General features: G+C 48.6%; 1 protein-coding gene across 3 annotated transcripts; it reads right to left on the bottom strand.

Annotated features, from left to right (window-relative positions):
- Positions 1–284: 284 nt before the first annotated feature.
- LOC137167547 (zinc finger protein 3-like) lies at positions 285–14,476 on the bottom strand. Of its 3 annotated transcripts, none has more exons than XM_067569765.1 (5): positions 13,691–14,476; positions 12,461–12,658; positions 7,669–7,785; positions 5,527–7,364; positions 285–983 (listed from the first exon to the last, which is right to left on the bottom strand). In XM_067569765.1, the coding sequence occupies exons 2-4, from the start codon at positions 12,645–12,647 to the stop codon at positions 6,418–6,420; spliced, it is 1,251 nt and encodes a 416-aa protein (XP_067425866.1). In that variant the 5' UTR covers positions 12,648–12,658; positions 13,691–14,476; the 3' UTR covers positions 285–983; positions 5,527–6,417. The 3 variants fall into 3 exon arrangements, with proteins under 3 accessions (XP_067425866.1, XP_067425868.1, XP_067425867.1); XM_067569767.1 differs by having other exon boundaries at positions 5,527–7,361; XM_067569766.1 differs by lacking the exon at positions 285–983 and having other exon boundaries at positions 4,820–7,364.
- Between the last annotated feature and the right edge of the window lie 6,458 nt (positions 14,477–20,934).

Below are 20,934 nucleotides of genomic sequence, written 5' to 3'. Positions count from 1 at the left end.
GCACAGGGCCCGGAGGATGAACATTTCATATAGCCTGGAAAAGGACAGAAGGGATTTGAGACAGGCACTGGAAAAGGAGAGGGAGATGCACCAGGACATAATGGAGCTTCTCAGGCAGCAAACACAGATGCTGCAGACTTTTTGGACCTGCAAGTTCAACAGTCCCAGGCTCGCCTCCCTCTTCAGCCCACTGAGAAAATATTGGGACCTCTCTCCCCCTCCCATACACATTCCTTTTGGCATCAGGGGTTGCTGCACTACCCCCCCACTCCACCCTGGGGGACATTAAAGACAATCATAGCTTCACACACACTGACCAGCGACTGCCAGGACTGGTGTCCATGCAGCTGAAATGGAAGTGAATGTTCTTTCCCCTTCATAAGTTCATTCTATTAATTCATTGTGTTTTATTGAGTTTTTAATGTATTTGTTTTAAAATTGCACAGTTTTTTGCACTGATTTTGTTACAGAATAAAATCGTATTAATTTGAACATAATTCATTGTTATTAGTTCACAACATATGCTGGCTGGTGCTCCGCAGTTCTGAAAGTGACCAATTACCTGTTAATAAACAGTGTCGCACAACTCATAAGATCATTTGCAAACAACATTAATAGGTTCATTGACAATGTGATATTCCTACATATACAGCAATCACTGCACGATGCAGACCAGGCTGCAGAGAGCAGGGCCAGGTAGCGCACCCTACAACAACACACACTACTCTGGCTCACTGTTAAAATGGTCTGTCAAAGCCTCCCTGAGCCATATAGCTCCATGCTGAGCTCTTCTAATAGCCCTTGTATCAGGTTGTTCAAATTCAGCAGACAGCTGCTCCACTTCCGCCCTCCATCCTCGCAGAAACTTTTCACCTTTTGCCTCATATTTGCTTGATATTCTGTAGAGCACTGCACGCAGCTATAACCACTGGGATCTTTTTCTCACTGAGGTCCAATCTTGTGAGTAAATCATGCCAGCACCCCTTCAAATGACAAAAAGCACATTCAACTGTTATTCTGCACCTTCTGAGGTGAAGCATTCCTCAGTGCTGTCAAGGTGGCCAGTGTACAGCTTCATGAGCCATCAGAGTAAGGGGTAGGCTGGGTCACTCATGATCACTATTGGCATTTTAACATAGCCACTAGTAATCCACCAGTCGGGAAATAAAGTCCTTGCTTGCAGCTGTGTTCTTAAAGATGCAAGCATCATGCACCTTTCCATACTAGCCACAGTGATGTCAATGAAGTGTTCCCAGTGATCCACCAATGCTTGCATAACCATGGAAAGGTAGCCCTTTCTGTTGATGTTTTGTGTGGCAAGATGGTCTGGTACCAAAATAAGGATATGCGTGCCATAGCTCGGGAACCCAATTGCTGCAAATCCCTCCATGTCCTGCACTTTGCCAAGATCCACAGTCCTGTGTAGCAGGAGCTGATTAATGACCCTGCATATTTGCATATTCCAATGCTGGGGGCTTAACAACGATCCAGTGGATCCATGATAGTAGATAATCTGCCTTTTGGAAGGCAGTAGCTATGGTCCATCAAGCTAGCTGTGTCTAGAATAGGAGTTAGGTTGACCTAACTACATTCTACAGGGTGCAACATTTTTCACAGCCCTGAGCAACATAGCTGGATTGACCTAAATTTTAGGTGTAGACTATGCCTAGCTGTTGAGTGCAAGGTAGGTGAAGGTAGTTCCTGTTCGCTACAATGCAAAGGCAGTGTGTTAATGAGTGTATTGGGGCATCACTCACAGAGTTAAGATTGCATGGATATGTACCATAACTCACTCTCTCTCTGATTTTCAGAGATCTAAGTTAGAAATATTTTAACTCTTCACATCCTGGTTTCAAAAGCTTAAAGATTTGCTAAACTCAACATCATGGAAAGGCACGAGATACCACTGGGCAGCTCTAACTCTGCATCAACACAGGGTTTTTTGTCAGTGAATTCCCTAGTATTCTTTTAACAGAAAGAAAAATCTTGTTTGTAGGAGTTAGGCCATTTAGATAGTTGCAATTATCATGTAGGAGTACAGTTCAGGTAATGATAAGAGCTATCTCTCACATAGCACTGTTCATCATTTTCCCAACTGTACACATGGGGAAACTGAGACAGCAAGAGGTGAGGTGATTGGCCAAAGTCATGCCCCAGGCCTGTGGCAGAGCTGGGAATAGACTACAGTGGTTTTTCCACTAGATTTTTTACAGTACAGTGGTTTTTCCACTAGGCCACAGAGTTGCTATGTGAATACTAAGTGCTCTGATCCTCCTACTTTGATATTATGGAATGGGGCTAAGAGTTGTACTTTGAAATGTTTGCAATGTGCAGCAGCTAGCCGGACCGATGGGAGAAGTCTTAGACATGGTCTGTGTCCCAAAAACTTGACAGTTTTATTACATGGTAATAACAGTAACTTTAAACATGTGATAGAAGACTGGTTTGCTTGTCTCTTCCCCGATCCCCCACTGTCCTCTGCTACATACAGCCCTCCCTGTCATGCCACCATTGCCAGGTCACCTTCCCTCCCCACCTCATTCAAACGTTAGATTAGAACTTCTGAAGACAGATGTGCACGTGCTCAGATGTGCACACACACACACAGAGAATCTGTGAACCTTAAAAGCTTTTTAGGGGCAGGGAGGCCGTATCCCAGAAACCTCTTCCTCAAATGACCCCACATTTCAATCGCTGAACCCTACACTGTGCCCTCATGAGGCAGAGCAAATTTCAAAGCAATCTGTGGATTTTAGAAAACTTAGAAGAATCATCCTTTAAACAGAAAAGTGTTCTCAAATTTAACTGTAGCAGAGCTGGTGCTCTGCTGTAATACTGTATGAAATTTATCCTCAACAACTGCTTCATCCATTTCCCCAGCACAGGTAATCCTGAAGCACAGCAGGCTCTGGGAGGTGTGATGTGGCCCGTTCATGTCCACGAGATGGTCTCAGTTGAATGAGATCACCCCATGGAGATGATGTCATGTTGGCTGCATTGGGGGCGAGGGGAGGCATTTGGTATATTGTTTGACATCAGTATGTCAAAATCATAGTAATTCATGTGAGATATGCCATGTCAGGTACTGTTAGAAAGGCTATAATGTGCTAAGTAACATGATAATGTTTATGTTCATGTTAAATGTGTAATGGAAGTTATGGTTATGGTTGATATATCTGTATCTTGTATATCTGGGATGATATAGCAGAGGTTAGTCCTGCTTTGAGCAGGGGTAATATTCTATGATTTCAAATTGTGCTGTGTCGGGGTAATGCCCCAGACAGGATGGCTGCAGGGATGGCCTGCTTAATGGCCCATTAAGACATTCACAGATGCAAAGGGCCCAGGGGGAGAAGCCAGGGATATACCTGATGAGTCACTAGGACTTGCTCATGTGACTCTGGACTCCATTTTGGTTCCTGTGAAATTCCACAAGCGGCATGGCAAGGGCCAGAGGACATAAAAGGCAGGTGCCCGGGATCCATTTTGTCTTCAGTCTGTCTTTCAGTCATCACCTACTTCTGGATCAACTCATCTACTGAAGCTGTGAAACAAAGGCCTGAGACCCATCCAGGTACTGGATATATACCAAAGAGACTATACAAGCCTGCAAACTCCACAATTCTTCTATAAACCTGATGTATATGGACTTTCAAATCATTTGTATGTATCTGATTGCTTTAATCCTTTAACATTTCTCTTATAGTTTGTTTCTTTTTATAATAAACCTTTAGTTTTAGTTACTAAAGGATTGGCTGACAGCGTGATATTTTGGGTAAGATCCAAACTTATATTGATCTGGTACTGTGGCTGACCCTTTGCGGTCAGGAGAAACCTTTTGGGTAAAGAGAATAGAGTTTTAAATAACTGGTCTCTTTACTGGACCTAGAGCCGGAGACTGAAATGCGATAAAGGGGGCTGTGTATATTTGTATATTGACTTCTTGATAACTGGTGTGGGGAATCAGAAGCAGTTTGTGGCTGGTTGGGAAGTCTGACTTCAGTGTCACCCATCAGTGTTGGGAGAATCTGCTCTCCTTTTGCAGCCTGCCCTGACCTTGGCATGATACAGCCTGAGACAATAGCTCTGAGACGTGTAGACTGTTCCAGTGTTCCCATCTCCACTCCCCAGTGCTAGAGAGTCTGTAATATTCATTGAACATGTCTGTTTGCAAGTTCAGTTCTTCACCCAGTCTCAAAGTGTGTTCTTGTCACATGCCCCCTGCATGCCTCTTCTCAGCTTCTAACCCAGAAGGGCTTTCCCACATGCCAGCTCACACGGGTAGCTGGGAGACTGGCTCTGACATCCCTAGGGAGACAAGATTCCCCCTGAACCTGGCTCACATATGGGTGGGCAGGGAAAAGGGCTCAGACACCTCCTAGAGGGCAGCCCCCGAGATCCTGGCACACACACAGGGTCAGGGAAAGGGGCTCAGACACACCAGAGAGAAAAGGACCCCCTGACCCTAGTACACACATGGGAGGAGAGAATGTGAGGCTGACAGGTGCCCTCACCCATTCCCTGCCTCCTATCCTGCCACCCTCACCACGTCACCCTACCCTTTGTCTAACCCCTCCCCTTCCACTCCCCCTAATCCCCATCCCCTCACCCTGACCTGAGCCCCCCAAACACTCTTTTCTACTACCCCCAAATGATCACCCCTGCCCTCACTGTGGGCCCCAAACCCCTCTCTCCCTCTTCCCCCCAATCTTCCACCCCCTAGAACCCTCCCAGCAGTCACGTGTAATTTATTTTCTTTTCAAAAATAGCATGAGAACCTTCTGGATCTCCTGCTGCATTCAGATTACAGATTCCCCCAAATAAAATAAAAACCCTCTTTGACAGAGGCAGATTGTCACAAAATGCCTCTTATGTTTCCCTACAGATTTCTACCCACAGCTGGGTTTGAATTTACACTGTCCATGTGCTACCAGGGAGCAAACTCCAGAACATCGTGTCTTGGGCCACACAAGTGCTAGAAGCTGCAGCTGGTTACCACCCCCCTTGGCCTCTCAGACAGCACATGCAGTGTGATCCATTTGATGTGCGAGCGCTTCAAAACTTGAGGGATAAACTCTCACTAATACTGTTTTCAGTTTTATTCCCCCAGGGGGGTGGTCCGGTCCAGGCATTCAGGGGAGTAGCTGTAGAGTGACTGAGACTCTTGTTCCAGAATCAGAGCCCTGGATACATCCATAACTCTTTGGAAAGAAAGCTAGTAGAGAATCCATGATCTTAAGAAAAACTGCTTTTTGGGGGAGAGGTGTATCTAACTCGAGATTTGGACCAGTAATCCCAAACCACGTCCTGAGGAGGCCCACCACATTCCAAGACAATCCAACTAACTGTGCAGATTTTAGAGCACTTACAAAAGTCTTGCTTTACACAGAAAGCTGCCTTAACCTTAATATCTCAGACCTGGTGATCTGCTATAATACCGCATTCATCACTGCAGTATCTGAGCACCTTCCAGTACTGTATTAATCCCATAACTTAACTTCTGCCATATACTGTTTGTCCTCTTACCCTCTCTCCAGGAGGAGATATGTGATCAGTCGAAGCTGTTTTTTCTGTCTATATACATGTCGTTATGCATTTACGTTAAGAGGTGGCAGGTCAAGGAAGTGTGCCTGGCATTGGCATGGAAGGCAGTAAGGTTTGAGATGGTCCTTAGCTCCTCACTCTCAGACTGGCCAACAAGAGAGTCCTAGCTCCTGAACAGACTAGCTTTACCCTTATTGTTGAGAGTTCTGTTGTGCCAGGGGGGTGAAGTTTTCAACCCTGGTCTCCATCCTGGAACTTAAGGCAGTCTTTTAGATATCTACAAGGAGCTCCATGAATAAGGACCAAGACCTTGGACTTGATTCAATATTCTACGGAGTGAGGACAGGTGTGATGTGCTTGCTGTAACCTGAGTTGCTGAGGAGATGCACTGCAGTGCTCTGTTCTAGGTGGAGTTTCCTATGTGCAGTTCTATAGCATTCCTGTCCTCCAGACAAGAGGTGACAAATCCGTAAATAATTAAGGCCAGTCTTTGTCCACCAGGAGGGGCTGGCATCTCCTTGCCAAACAGGAACTATAGAAAGCATTACTCATGGACTTTGCTATGTGAAAGCTCAGCATCAGTGATGAATCCAAGAGCACTCCTAGACTGTGAGATGAATTAGCCAATGGTGGGTAATTAACTTAAATGCAGGAGCTGATCAGAGGCTGTTCAGAGCTTCTGGAGAAGTAATAATCAAACCCCATCACAACGTGGGAATCTTATCTCAGCCTCTTGCTCCGCACAACTCTTCTCTGCTTTGAGAACTATTGCACGTCCACAGTACACAGCCCTCCAACCTGGCCTGACTCATTGAGGTTTGTGGGAATCAGCAAAGGTGTTATTCACTTCACCCATCCCTAGTCAGGACACTCCTAGGGTTTGCATCCTCTGTGGATTCTCTGATGCCTAATAAAGGTTGAGCTGTACCGGAAGGTTTTCCTACATTTGGGGCATTCATAGGGTTTTTCTCCTGTGTGGATTCTCTGGTGTTCATTAAAGGTGGATCTATCCCGGAAGCTTTTCCCACAAGTCAGGCATTTATGGGGTCTCTCTCCTGTGTCGAGTCTCTGGTGTCTAACGAGTTGTGTGAGCTGACGGAAACATTTCCCACACTTGGGGCATTTATGTGGTTTCTCTCCTGTGTGGATTCTCTGATGTTTATTAAAGGTTGATCGATCCCTGAAACTTTTCCCACAATTCAGGCATTTATAGGGCCTCTCTCCCGTGTGGATTCTCCGGTGTGTACTGAAGGTGGATCTGTCACTGAAGCTTTTTCCACATTCGTAGCATTTATAGGGTCTTTGTCCCATGTGGATTACCTGGTGTGCTGTAAGGGTTGAGCTACAACTGAAGCTTTTCCCGCACTCAAGACATTTGTAAGGTTTCCCTCCTGTGTGGACTCTCTGATGTTTGGTGAGGTTTGAGCGCTGGCTGAAGCTTTTCTCGCAGTCAGGACACTTATAAGGTTTTTCTCCTGTGTGGATTCTCTGGTGAATAATAAGAAATGATCTCCAAGGGAAATTTTTCCCACAGTCATGACACATGTAGGGTCTCTCTCCAGTGGGCATTCTCTGCTGAACAATTTCTTTGATTTTTTCAACTCCTCTGATCCTCTGTGTGGATTTATCCCATTTCTCCTCTTGGTGGCTTCCTGGCTGCCTCGCTGGCCTGTGCTTACTCTGAAGGGCTTCTTCCCATGCAGGACTCTGGGAAACATCCCCTTCAGCTCTTTCCAGTGCCCTCCCATGGGGTTCCAGTTGATCAGGACCTTCCTGCTGAGGATTTTCCTCCTTGTTCTCATTCACCATCCCGTCACCTGCTGGGACAGGGAGAGAATCCAGACAGAAGTCATTCCCTGTGCTGGGGGGAAGGGAAGCTCAGAAAAGGGAATGGGAAAGGGGGGAACAAACCAAAATAAGTGCTTGGGAAATGGAAATATCACCCTCCGCCCAAACCTTTCCTTACTGGAGAGAGAGGAGGAGATCAATTCTGCCTTCTTATCCATTTCAATATCGATGGGGAGAGGAGCTAAACGGTCAAATAGGATTGGTAAAAACCCCAGAGTGACGTCTATCATGAGAATATAGAATTTGGTTTCTGATTCTGTTTAGCTGATTCCTCACCTATGTGAGCATCTCTTGGGATCTCTCTTTCCTCATAGTCCTGGAGATCGGGGGTCCACAGCTCCTCCCCTCGTTCCAGCCGGGAGATCACATCAGGTTTGGGAATTGGAAATCCTGCTTGAGAGGCAAGGAAACAAGTGTTGATGGTCAGTGCTGTTACTACTTCCAGATCCAGGATATGAGAAGCCCACTCTTTCCTCACCCCACCCCCACTCTACAGGGACTGGGCTATAAATCATACAAGATCCCATGAGACACTGGTCTGGGGTGAAAGTTCATCTGCTCTGCCTAGGGAATGGCTCATATTTATTCCCCTGGGAAGCTAAGAAAGTTTGCTACACTCTTTAGGTATTAGGCCTACAATTGAGTCTCTATCACTGTCAATTATTTCCTCCCTCTTCCCCTGCAATGCATAGGCCCATATTCCTCCAGAACCATAAGCCAGAACAGAGAGATATTACAGACGGCTTCTTTCCCCAGTCAGTAAACCAGGGTGTGACTGTACAGCACACTAGCCGTTGTGCACTAACTGTCTGTGTGGACCCTACTACCACGCACTGAAAGTTCTGTAGTGTGCTTTGATGTACTGTTCTTGGTCTAGAGTGCAGAAACAGGGTTCACATGCCTACTGAGAAGCATGGTAGGGCACTGCATTGTAGATTTACACCTTGACTTGCTGATGTGACCCAGCAACCTCTTGGTGCCAACTGGCAGAGGGCACAGAGTGTACGTAAGGTTTTACAGGGATCCCCTGGGTCAGATATGGGCATAATTGTTTACCAGAGTGCGGCATGTGAGGTCTCTACCAAGAGCCAGTAACCCACAGATCATCATAATCCTTCTGAGATGTGTGTACAGACATATTTAAGAAATTACGTGTCTGTATAGACAATTATGTAGTTAAGGTCTTGGAGTTAGGGCATATCACCAGGTGACCTGTCTTGGGCAGGTTCCTTTCAGGCAGAAGATTACAGACACATATTTCCCTCTCTGGTCATATATGTATTGTCTGCTTCACAATGGAGGCCTATCTGCAGACTGAACCAGGTGCCAGTCAAAAGGTTGCAAAATCTACAAGAAAGACAATCTACAGGAAGAAACAAAACTGCAGAGGGCTTCCCTGTTCTGGGTAAAGACAAAGGATTGTTAGCATATAGCTGGGGGAACAAGGAAACACACAGGATCCTTCACCAAGGAGCCAAGCTAACAGCGTGTTTGTCCTAAGGAAGGAGGGTCACAGCCAGCCGAGCTATAAAATGCTGAAAAGACTTGGAGTGAGCATTGCTCTACAAGGCAGGAGAGTATCTAATTAATTAAGGCTGTGGTTTTCAGAAGGACCCAAGAAAGTTAAACATCTAACCTCGCTGACTGTGGTGTCTGGACCCCTTAGAAGCTTCCAGTCTTAATCTCTCCTTTCCCACTTCCCTGCTGTGAAATGAAGATGATAACCCACTCTCTATCCCTCAGTCTTGTCTTTTTAGATGTAATCACTTGGGGGCAGGGACTCATTCTTCCTGTGTGAATGCCTCAGTCCCCCATCTTTACAAGTGTCATAACACCTCCCTACTCCAAGATAATTATGTTAAATACTACAAAGTACTTAGATATGGTGGTAATGGGGGCCCATATAATTACCATTATTGCACAATCAGCTCTGCTGTCCATTGGAGATTCCAGATTCTGCAATAACTAAAAATCTCAGCCTCCTACACCAGTAGCAGCAGCGTAAGGTTTACAAGAATTCCTGTTTACAAAGTGTCTCTCTCTGCTCATGTGTAACCCATCACCAGCTTTCTCCTTCCCTGCTTTAGCTGTTGCAGGGCCCAGGATCGTGAAGGGTGAGGAGGGTCAGACCCAGAGACCCCTCAATGCCAACTGGCAGAGGACATGGAGGGAGGGAAAGGGAGGAAGGGGCAGAGGCTTTCACAAGGATCCCCTGGGTCAGAGATCTACACAATAGTTCACTGAAGGGTGGCATATGAGGTCCCTACCGAGACCCAGTAGCCCACTGGTTATCATGGGAGTGAAATGTATGTATGGATAATATCTGAGGAATTACATATCTTTATTGAAAAATTATGCTTGTAGTGTCTTGGAGTTAAGGCAGGTCACCAGGGAAGTGATTTACCTCAGAAATGCACCTTTCAGATAGGAGGTCATTGTCACCCATCTCCCTGTCTGGCCATTTACGTATCGTATGTCTCACGCCGTATGGCTGTTTGCGTACTGAGCCAGGTGTAAAATGGAGAGATTGTGAAGTCTACAAGATGGGAAATCTAAAGGTAGAAAGAAACAGAGGGTGTCCTGTTTATGACTAAAGACGATGGACCAATCTGGTTTATCTTGGAATGCACAGAGACATGGAATCCTTCACCTCGGAGGCAAACTGATGTGCACTTGTCTCATGAAGAAAGGGTCACAGCCTGCTTGCTGTAAAGCTCTGCAAGGGCTTTGGGTGACCTGTACTTTATTAGACAAAAGAGATGTGTGTTAAGTAAGTCTCGGCTCTAGAAGGCATGTTGTGATTTTATTTTCTATTAAACTATTTGTTTCTCATATTTCTACTTGCTTCGACCTCTGTGCTTTGCTAAACAAACTTATCCTAGATTTCACTGTAAACAGATCTGAATGCAATGAGTTAAGCAGACAGCGATCTGAGGTGGAATTGGTAAGCCGGGATTCCCTGTTTCTCTGGAAGCAGCAAATCTGTGAATACTGGGGCTGAACACTCCAGGGAGATGGCCAGAGGGCTCGAGGGTTGGAGTTTTTCTATCATGAACCTATAGGGAGACAGTGGGGCCTGCAAGGTTAGAGGGAAGAGTTGGTGTTGCCTGTGGCTGGTGAGGTTGGAGAGCTGACCCCCAGCAGGCACAGACAAGGCTCCCTCACACTAAGGGCAGGTGATAGAGAAGAGCCTCCCAAACCTGGGTACCTCTGGGAAGTATCACAGCCATGCACAAACTGACCATCCAGAAAACCCACACTCCCTCCCCACACACCCATATTCCTCCCCAACACAAGCCAGAACAGGTTATTACTTAGACTGTGAGCTCTTTGGGGTGGGGACTCTCTCTCTGTGACAGGGTGCACTAGGCCTTTGAGACCCCCTGATGCAGGCCCCACGGTCCTACCATAACCCACCCCAGGAAAGGACCAGCGGAGGTGGGTCTCTCAGGCCTACCTACAGAGGCTGCAGAGAAGCAGCCAATCAAAGCCCAGTAGGCTCAGATAAAAGGAGTGGCAGAACCTGAGTAGACCAGTCTCTGCCTGAAACCTAGATGGGTCCCGGCCAGAGGATTGTGATGGGCTGCATTTACTGGACCTGAAGCGTGAGGACCCTAAGATATTGGGTGGCGATAAAGGGACCAGGTGGGAAAAGGACTAGGGAGAACAACAGCAGCAACTAATTGCAGGGTGCAGTATGTGGGTGCTGTTTATAGGATCCTTGGGTTGCCACCCAAAGAAGGGGGCAGCCTAGGCTCCCCCACTGACCAATGGCAAAGTGGTCTGAGCCAGGAGTAGGGGACAAGGCACCTTGAGAGGCCTGAGAGAAGGGCTGGATTGAAAGGGGCCAGAGATGGGGCTGAAGGCCTTGGTGGGGACCAGACAGTTTGGTGAACTCTTTGCTAGTCCAAAAAGAGTTTGACCACTTTGACTGTGTGACCTGGCCAAAGGGCTGAGCCACTGGAGACCTGCCTTGCAAGGTCAACAACCCATGGGGTGCCAGGAGCAGGAAAAGGCCTGCAGTACCAGACACAGTAGCAGGAGGCGCTCAAGAGCTGAGTGTCCCCTGCTACACTCTCACTATGTGTCTGTGCAGGCCTGGCTTGATGAGGCTGATTCCTGACTACAGCCTTGAGGAGCTGCCCTAATACAAGCTCAGAAATAATCAGAGAAAACACTGCCCAGGGCCTGGAAAGCAGATCACTAGACACCTGGCCCTGCTCTGGCACAGAGAGCCTTCTCTCAGAGGGTCACAATGGATTGATTAATAGTCAATTAGCCCTTCCCCACCACCCATGACACCCACTCTGCCCTCGCAAAGTCCTGAACCAAAAACCAGCCTTCCTCTCTCTTCTTCTACTGCAGAGAGCTACCACACAGAACACATTCAGGCCACGAATCACTCCAGACATCTTCATGCTGCCCCAGAACCCAACCCCTCTTGCTGCAAGGAACCATCATTTCAGAAAGCTCAACCATGGCCAGGAAGGGACACGAGGAATGACACCCTCCTTCCAGGGATACAGCACACTGGAATCAGAGAGGTAGCCTTGAGATACTAACAGCAGCTGGATCCAGCCCCACGACTCTGGTCCATACCCTTCCTGGCTGGTGGAAAAGACCAGACAACATCCAGAGCCTCCTGCTAACACAGCTGGCTGAGGCAGACCACAAGCAAGATAGAAGTGAAGCACATTTGAAAATCTGGTCATTGGGGAGTTAGGCAGGGCCGAGGCATGAGATGCACATCCATCTCTAGACAGCTGAGGGGTCAGAGACACCAAAGGACGGAACGTTCCCTGGGAAGGGGGAGGGATGCAGGAAGTTTGTCCCTCTTGAAAGGCCCAGTTGTGGGAAGAGTAGCATCATCATTATGTCCCTGAATTTCCTGTCTGGGGCAGGGGATATGAAGGGCACAGTCTTTCACAGACAGGAGCTTGAGATTATCATTCTGATTCCCCTGAAATCCAAGGGACCCGTGAAGTACCCGGCACAGGATCTGACCCAGATGCTTCAGAGCCTCCCCCTCCCCCACAACTTCTAATACCCAAGGGGCAGGAATCCTTACCCAGCGAGGTTACAGTCTCATAATTCTCCTGCATGACATCCCTGTAGAGGGCTCTCTGACCCAGGTCCAGCACAGCCCATTCCTCCTTGGTGAAATACACAGCCACCTCTTCAAATGTCACCTGCTCCACTGCAGCCATTTCCCTTCCCTGTTCCTCAGGAGTATGGGTAAATCTAGACTGGGACATTATTCTTCAGCCTGTGAGGGTGAGAAGGGAAATTGGGGCAGTTTTAGAAAAGGCTTCAGTCCATTGCACACTCCTGTTCCTCCCACCTTCTTTCCCTGCAGACAGACGCTCTAGACTCTGCTGAGCTGTGGAATTGCTTGAGCCTATTTTGTGCGGAGTTCAGCAAGTGCCTAACTTTCTCACAAGACCCACAATAGGCACCTAAACTGCCTGACTCCCAGAGACGGGATCCCTGCTGTGAGTCACGCACAGAGACAGGTGGCTCCGTGCAGCCTGGACTGAGGCACCTATCTCTGGGAGAGGGATGGGCTTGGAATACATCCCTGTCATCAGCATCTCCATTGGCTAGCTCAAGCAGCTGCCCCTGTAGCATAGCGGCTTTTGTGGATCCCACTTCAAGGCCGCAGTCACTGTACAGGGCACTAACCCAGCAAGTGCATTCCACTGTTATTCCAGGGTTTGTTTCCCCCTTTGTGGATCTGGGGCTTTGAGCACGTTAGAAGTTACTGAAAAGGTCACTTAAGTTTGAAATTGTGCAGGCCAAGAGCAGAATCAAATAAGCCACTTTGGGGGATCCCCCCTGACATGGTCCCCAGGGCAGTGCCCGGACCAGGCAGGGGCAGGAACTGGCTTTTCCTCTCTTTGCTCCTCGCCTGGTCCCAGGACAGTCGGTCTGCCCCGGGATGCTGCAGGAAACGGAGCTGGGCAGGGCTGGAAGCCTTAAAACCGCCCTGCCCGCTTATTGCTCTGCTGGCCCTTCCAATCTTCTTTCTCCGTCTCTCTCCTGCCCCCTCTCCTCTCCCTCCCCTCCCCTCCAGCTGGGAGATTCGGTCCCTGGCCCGTTCCGGGGCCCGTTCGCTCCCCCGGGGCTGGATCGGCCCCTACAGGCGCTAAGGGGTCAGAGCCTGGCTGTGTCCGTGCGTGGGGGCAGCAGCTCCGGGACCCGCAGACACCCGGGGGCAGAGATGGGGCGAGGAGGGGCCGTGGGCGCAGAGGCACTTTCCTGCCCGGCCCCGGCACTTTCCCCGGGTCTCTCCCCTCACCTGCAGTCTGCGGCTCGGGAGCTGGTGTCGGCAGAGCCCGGGGCTGCCCAGAGGCTGGTTCCAGCCAGCGGAGAAAGTCCCCCCGGGCTGGGCACAGAGGGGCACTAGTGAAGGGCTCTCCCCGCACAGACCCGCTGGGGAGCAGCTGATCAGCCCGGGCCCGGTTCCCAGATCACAATGGAAGGGGCAGAGGCAGCAGCAGCGCCTGACCCAGGAAGTTCAGCACCGGATCTGTCGGGCAGGGAGGGGACTGGAGGAGAGGGAGCTGCCTATCCTCTCTTAGCAACAGCCAGGGCCCTCTGCTGGCCACAGCTATTGACTTTCCCTCCCTGTGGTTCCCCCCCTGGGGCCAGAAATGGGGATGGATCCAGCCAGAATCCTGCTCTCCTTCCTGAACAAGGAGAAACCTCCAGAGTGAATGAACCAGCGAGGGAGAGCCCCTGAGAAACGTGTCCCCTGCTGCCAGCCAGGGGTCAGGGGCCCATCAGCTCTGGCGCTATTTAGTTTGTAGTCCCAGAAGGAACAGTCCTTAAGTTCTAAAGTTACCCCTCAGTGTCTCCTGGAGTCTCCTCATTCCCACCTGCTGTGCCAGAGAAAATGGGAGGCCATTGCTGGGCCCCCAAAATGCCCCTTAAGCAGAACAGGAGTCGCTGGCCAGGGAACTGGCTTGGGGGTTTGCTCTCACAGCTGTGGATGCAGCCAGGACCCATCCAGGCTGTCATGGTGGGTGGCAGAGAAATGACTGGATGAGGTTGTGAGGACTCACAAGGAAGCTGAGACACCCCTGAGAGCTACTGTCAGAGGGAACTGGCCCCAGAGCTGGAGATGTAATGGACACAATCTGCTTTGTTTTCAATATCATGAATGCTGCAGGGACTGTTTAAAAACAAGCAGCTGAACATTCATCTGGTGCAAATCATCCTAGCTCTACTGATTCCACTGGAGATATAGCCTGTTTACACCATCTGGGATCTAGCCTCCTTGACTCAATGGAGTGACACTGATTTATACAACGTGGGGATCTGAGTAATTGATTCCAATGATGAGTGGCCAATTTACACTAGTTGGGGATCTGGCCTCATTGATTCACATGGGGAAACACCAGTTTATAGTAGATGAGGATCCTGCTCTGTTGGTTTTACTGAATCTGTACCAATATGCTGTTAGCCTTCTTGGCAATAAGGGCACACTGTTGACTCCTATCCAGCTTCTTGTCCACTGTAACCTCCAGGTCTTTTTCTGCAGAACTGCTGTGTAGCCAGTCAGTTCCCAGTCTGTAGCTGTACATTGGGATTCTCCCATCTTAAGCTCAGGACTCTGCACTTCTCCTTGTTGAACCTCATCACATTTCTTTTGGCCCAATCCTCCAATTTGTCTAGGTCACTCTATATCCTATCCCTACCCTCCAGGGTATCTACCACTCCCCCCATCTTAATGTCATCTGCAAACTTGCTGAGAGTGCAATCCACTCCATCCTCCAGATCATTAACGAAGATGTTGAACAAAACCAGCCTCAGGACTGACCCCTGGGGCACTCCGCTTGTTACTGGCTGCCAACTGGACATTGAGCTGTTTATCACTACCGGCTGAGCTGGATGATCTTGCCAGCTTTCTATCCACCTTATAGTCCATTCATCCAACCCATACTTCTTTAATTTGCTGGCAAGAATACTGTGAGAGACGTATCAAAAGCTTTGCTAAAGTCAAGATATATCATGTCCACCTCTTTCCCCACATCCACAGAGCCAGTCATCTTATCATAGAAGGTAATCAGGTTGGTCAGGCATGATTTTCTCTTGATGAATCCATCATAAGAAATTAACAAAGGGGGAAATGAGACTCATTATTATTGATTATTATTTTTTTATACTGCGGTATTATCTAAAAAGCCCAGCAGGATTGAGGCCCCATTGTGCTCAGTGTTTCAGTTCAATGAGAGTTGAACTAATTAGGGGGTATCTCAAAAGGATCCTGGGGGTGGGTTTTTTTGTTTTGTTTTGCGGGGAGGCTATTTTTCTAGTTGGCTTCTCAGCAGGGATTGAAGCAGGATTCCTGCATTTTAAACCATGAGCATCTACTGTTTGGGCTATAGCAGAGGTTCTCACCCATGGGTCAGGACCCCCAGATGGGTCACAAAAGGCAATCAGCAGGGGTTGTGTGGTAGTCATAAAGTTATTATACTCTAAAGCAAAGAATCTCTCTCCCTCACTCTCTGCACACCTTGAGCCTTCATGGTCACTTGTTCTCTGTTGACCTCTCACAACGCACACACACAAATATATCTGTATAATGTTATTGTGGATATGCTTTTGTTCTTGTAGTACATGTAAGAGAAAGGAGAATTGTAAACATTTTTTATTTTGAATAAGGGGTTGTCAATGTGAACAGTTGAGAAACTCTGGCCTAATGGATCCAGGTCTGGTTCCACAAAAGGACCTAGGCATTGTGACATTCAGCTTTGCTGTACCTAACTTTTAGGTTTTTGAAAAATCACAGGAACAACACTGCAACCCACAGAGCCTGGGGTAGGCACCCTGGCTCTTTGTACTATGAATAGGGATCCACAGCAACCAGTGTGCTAGCCAAGAACCCACTTGTGAGCCATAACCAGGAACCTTCTCCTGGAGTCAGGCAGCTCAGGTGCCTAAACTGTTTCCTGTGAGAATGAGTTAGGCACCTGCCTCACTCCCTCTCAAAGAGCTGCAGCAGGGGGTGTTGCAAAAGACCCCTTACAACTTACATACCAATGGTTAAAGCACTCATCTAGGATACAGATTGCCCAGGTTCAATTCCTTTCCCCGACCAGAAGGGGAGAAATTATTTGAACAGGGGTCTCCATGCCTCTAAGGAAAGTATTCAAACCAGGGCTGTTGGGGATAATCTGAGATAGAGCTTGTTGTGATAATGGGGCCTACACATTTACCCTAATTGTGAGTTCAGCTGTGAAAGGTCATAAGTTGTGACAATAATCTACAATAACAAATGGTGTTGGGGAAAAGTACAAAAAGGAGACAGAAAAAATGAATTAGTCTAAACAAAAAAATATCATATAACGCAAGGATTTTGTTAAGATCATGGCTGGTAAACAAGAAAATGTGGGTCTGGAAACAGATGGACCAAAATTGGCATACTGGAAACTAGACCTAATTGGTGGATAAAATAATGAGATGGGTTATTCCGCCCACCACTCCTTTGGGTCCTTAAAGAGAGAGACTTTGGGTGAGGAGGGTCTGTAAAGATAGCTGGAGGCTATGGGAGTAAGCATCACCATCATGCTGCCACCCCCACCATCTATTGGGACCCTGGGCCATTGCCATCTTGATCCTTAGAGAAACTCTGAGGAAACAGGGCCAGAGAGAGAGACCCAGATGATATCACCACCCCTACCAGCTCCTGCTGAATGCCAAATACCACCTGAGATGAAATGGGATCAGCTTTTAACAACAGCAACATCATCATCTCTGGTTCATATCAACTAACCTCCTCTTATCCCCAAAAGGATATTTATTGCCATCTTTGATACCATCTAAGACTGTCAGACAATGGTGGTTTTCCTTCTAAAACTTCCTCCGGCTAAAGGGAAAGGGAACAAAAGATGCTGTTAAAATGAAAGCATTACATAATACTTTACAGTTCAAATGCTTTAACTATTTTTCCTTCTTTTCTGTATCTTTAATAAAAAGTTTAAAGGATGTTTAATGATGTGGTTGCCATGGCACTCAGCAAGTTGAGATCTCTGTATACCAACCCCTGAACCATATTTTCTCGGAGCTGGGGTTTTGTGGTGCGGCCCCCAGAGTCTTGCTTCCACCAGGTCAACCCATTGAGCCCAAGGGGCCTGTCTTGGAGGAAGCAAAATGGAGACTCTGGGGCATCCAGCAGCTTGAGAGAAAGCAAAGCTGGTGAGCAGCATTGCCGCTTGAGCTCGAACCACCGCCCTCTCAGCCGAGCAGCTGCGTCCTCAGAGCTGGGCGGCAGGCGTTGGTCTCCCCCTACTTCTGTCACGCAAAGCAAGCGCTCCTCCCCGCAAGCTAATTGCCTGAGCCTGTGCCTGAGGTTCCGGCCCCCACAAGGAGGAGAGAGGCCAGCGACGAGTGGCTCTCCAGCACACAAGGGCTTGCATTTTGGGAGGCCAACTGGGAAGAGGAAAGAGGGAGACCACTGTAGGTGCTCAGCCCCCATGTCTGGCAAGGCCTTCTAAAAGAAAGCAGTGGAAGGGGTCATGTGCTGCTAGAGAAGGCAGGTATTGATCCCACTGCCTCTCACATGCAAGATAAGCACTCTACCACTTGAGCTAACTCCCCAAGCCATGCCCTGGTTCCCCCAGCCATCTGTGTCGTTCAGGAGGCCACAAAGTCTCTGCCACTGCCTCCTTTCCGAAAGGGCCGCATGAAGCCTTTTTTGCACCTGGGCCTGCTAGCTCAGCTGGTTAGTGTGTGGGTCTTATAATGCCAAAGTTATGGGTTCAAGCCCCATGTGAGTTGCTTGCTGGTCTGGGGGTTCCTTCTGCATGAGTGCTGAAGAGGAATGGGACTGAGCTCTATTTCAAGGAGCTTATAAGAGCCCTCCTGGGAGGAGGATCCAGCCAGTGAAGGTGCTGGGCCTGGAGAGCCTGTTGGGTGGAGGCTCTGCTCAACTCCTTTCCTCCCCTCTCTGGGATCCCAGCTTGACTGGCTGGCTGAGAGACACTTTGGCCAGAGGTCATGCAGGCTTAGCCTGGCCAGCTGCCTTCCCTGCTTCTAGGACAGGAGGCTTGAGCTGGTGGCCCCCAGGGCTGCTGTTTTGCCTCCATTGTCCCCAGTGGGTTGACCTGATGGCCTGAATTCCTGCTGCTCGTGATGCCCACCCAGATTGATAGTACACGGGCTTGTGCTCTCGAGCCACAGAGGACAGCTTAATAGTTGGCACCTGCAGCTAGGGGAGAGGCTTAAGCTGGGGCTGGGCCTTCCCTCCCACAGCTGGCCCCCCAACACCACGCTCCAGCCCACAGCTCAGCTAGGAAGGAACAGCACTAGCACTCTTCCCAGGGGCACCAGCGCTCTAAGGCAGCTTCACTTGCTTTCTCCTCTACCCACTCCTTCTGGCCTCAAAGGAGCCCTCCCTGGGACACAGGGAAGATGCGGGCACAGGGATCTACGTACCTCTGGCCAAAGGTGCACGCCGAGACTTTGTGCTTGCCTTCCACTCCCATGCAGGCACTGTGCCTGCACTGTGTAACTTGCCCGACTCTCTGCTCTCTGAGCACTGACTACCCCTCATTTTCTTGGCACCCAGGAAGTGCTGATGGGACCTGTCGCTCAAGGAGTCAGGGGTTCTCTCCTTCGTCAGCGAGCGCCATCCTGGGACAGTCAGTTCAGACTCTTTACGAGACTAGGATGAATTTTTTGGAAGTGTCTTCGGAGGTCTCCTTTGTAAACTCTTAACTTGCTGATCATTGTTTGTCCTGGGAAAATATGGGTGGCAACATAGGATGTAAAGCTCTAAGATTCTACTCTATGCCATTGTTCAGACACGTTCCCAATGGAGAAAAGGAGGCACCAACTGGTTCCTGAGAGGCGAGAGGCAAAGTGATGCCTCAGCCGGCTGTCAAGAAAAGGAAATGGACTCTCACCTGCACAAGTGGCCGTTCTTTGGCAGGAGAAAGGGTGTGAGTGAGGCATGTACTTTTTGGGGAAGAGTGTGGTGCTCTGCTATTGTGTCCCGCATTGAACCTCCCAGTTTTTCATGTATTTTCCCCTGCAAATTTGTGCCATCGGTGGCAAAAAGGATATTGCTCTTCAAAATTGTTTTTTGTACAGGAAAGGGAATCCACAGCAACCCCCCTGATTTATTCCAGGTTTGCACTGACTTGAGAGCAGAGTCTCCTTAAGCATTTGTGCATGGAGATGGTCCAACTGAACAAAGCACTGGAACAAATTGGGTAGGGAGGTTGTGGAATCTCCACCACTGGAAGTTTTTTAGAACAGGTTGGATAAACACCTGTCATGGATGATCTAGATGCCACTTAGGCCTGGTCTACACTGCAACGATAGGTCAATGGAAGCTGCCTTCCATCAACCACATAATGTATGCTTCTCCACTGCCCAGTCCATTCTACCGGCCTAACTCGCTGGAAACATTGACTTAATAAATCCACCTCCATGAGAGGTGTAGCGCTAAAATCAAAGTGGATGGGTTGAATGAGAGGCAGCGTAGGTGGAGCATTGCATAAATCGACATCATTGGCCTCCGGGAGATGTCCTACAATGCTCTGCTGTGACCGCTCTGGACATTGTTTTTAACTCTGCTGCATTGTGGCCATATACACAGGAAATAGCCCTTCCCCTAGTCAAGCACTGGGAAATTTTGAATTCCTATTTCCTGTTTGGTCGGTGTGGAGAGCTCACCAGCACAATTGATCATGGTGACTGCACGCCTCAAACACACTCCAGCCTGGAGTAGACCTGAGGTGCTGAATCTCATCAATCTGTAAGGGAGAAGTGTCTTTTCAGGCTCAGCAGAAGAAACATCGATATCTATGAAAAGATATTGCGGAGCATGTTGGAGAAGGGGCACAACAGGGATACGCAGCAGTGCCATGTTAAAATCAAAGAGCTGAGGCAGGTATATCTAAAACCAAGGGAGGTGATCAGAGCAGCTGTTCTGGTTCATCACCAAAGACATGCCGCCTCTACAATGAGCTGCATGCGATTCTCGGTGGCGACCCCCACAGTCTCCAGACAAATTGTAGATACCTCAGGAGAATCTGAGTCCCAGGCCAACGATGATGTGACTGTACGAGGAGGAGGAGTAGAGTGGGGGGCAGGCATGTGGGGTATTCATTCTCCCCTACAGCCAGGAAATGTTTTTAACCCCTTAGCAGCCTGGCCAGATGCAGGACAGCATCTTGACCGATGAATGAATTTTGGGAGATTAAACAATGTTTTCTGGTCATGTTGCTATGGAAAGGGGGGCCTTGTCCACTGTACATTCTGTGTTCTGGAGATTTCCCAAAACTGGAGTTACAAGCCCATTACTCACCATGCCTGGTACACCATGCTGACCCGTGCAATAGGTAGGGATTGCGATTCAAAGCTACCATTCACTTGAGAATAATAAGGGGAGTTATTTTTACACTGCGACCTTGCATTTAACCCATGGTATGAACTAACAATGGTTGCCTTGTGCTTTTCGTGCCTTACAGTGGGAAGTGTGGCCTTCAGCACATCCTCCACTCCGGCGGAGAGGCTGTCACAAATTAGAAG

Source organism: Emydura macquarii, unplaced genomic scaffold (assembly GCF_026122565.2).
Source record: "Emydura macquarii macquarii isolate MOO-44397 ecotype Brisbane River unplaced genomic scaffold, CSIRO-AGI_Emac_v2 contig_2935, whole genome shotgun sequence".
Taxonomy (NCBI): Eukaryota; Metazoa; Chordata; order Testudines; family Chelidae; genus Emydura; species Emydura macquarii.
This window is presented reverse-complemented; position numbering and strand designations above follow the sequence as displayed.

Bases quoted from the DNA above. Each gene is read 5' to 3' on its own strand.
- LOC137167547 (XM_067569765.1), bottom strand. From the start codon at position 12,647: ATGTCCCAGTCTAGATTTACCCATACTCCTGAGGAACAGGGAAGGGAA. The intron at 7,786-12,460 runs GTAAGGATTCCT...TTGCCTCTCAAG, and splicing joins TGAGACTGTAACCTCGCTGG to CAGGATTTCCAATTCCCAAA. The intron at 7,365-7,668 runs GTGAGGAATCAG...TCCCTGTCCCAG, and splicing joins CCCAAGAGATGCTCACATAG to CAGGTGACGGGATGGTGAAT.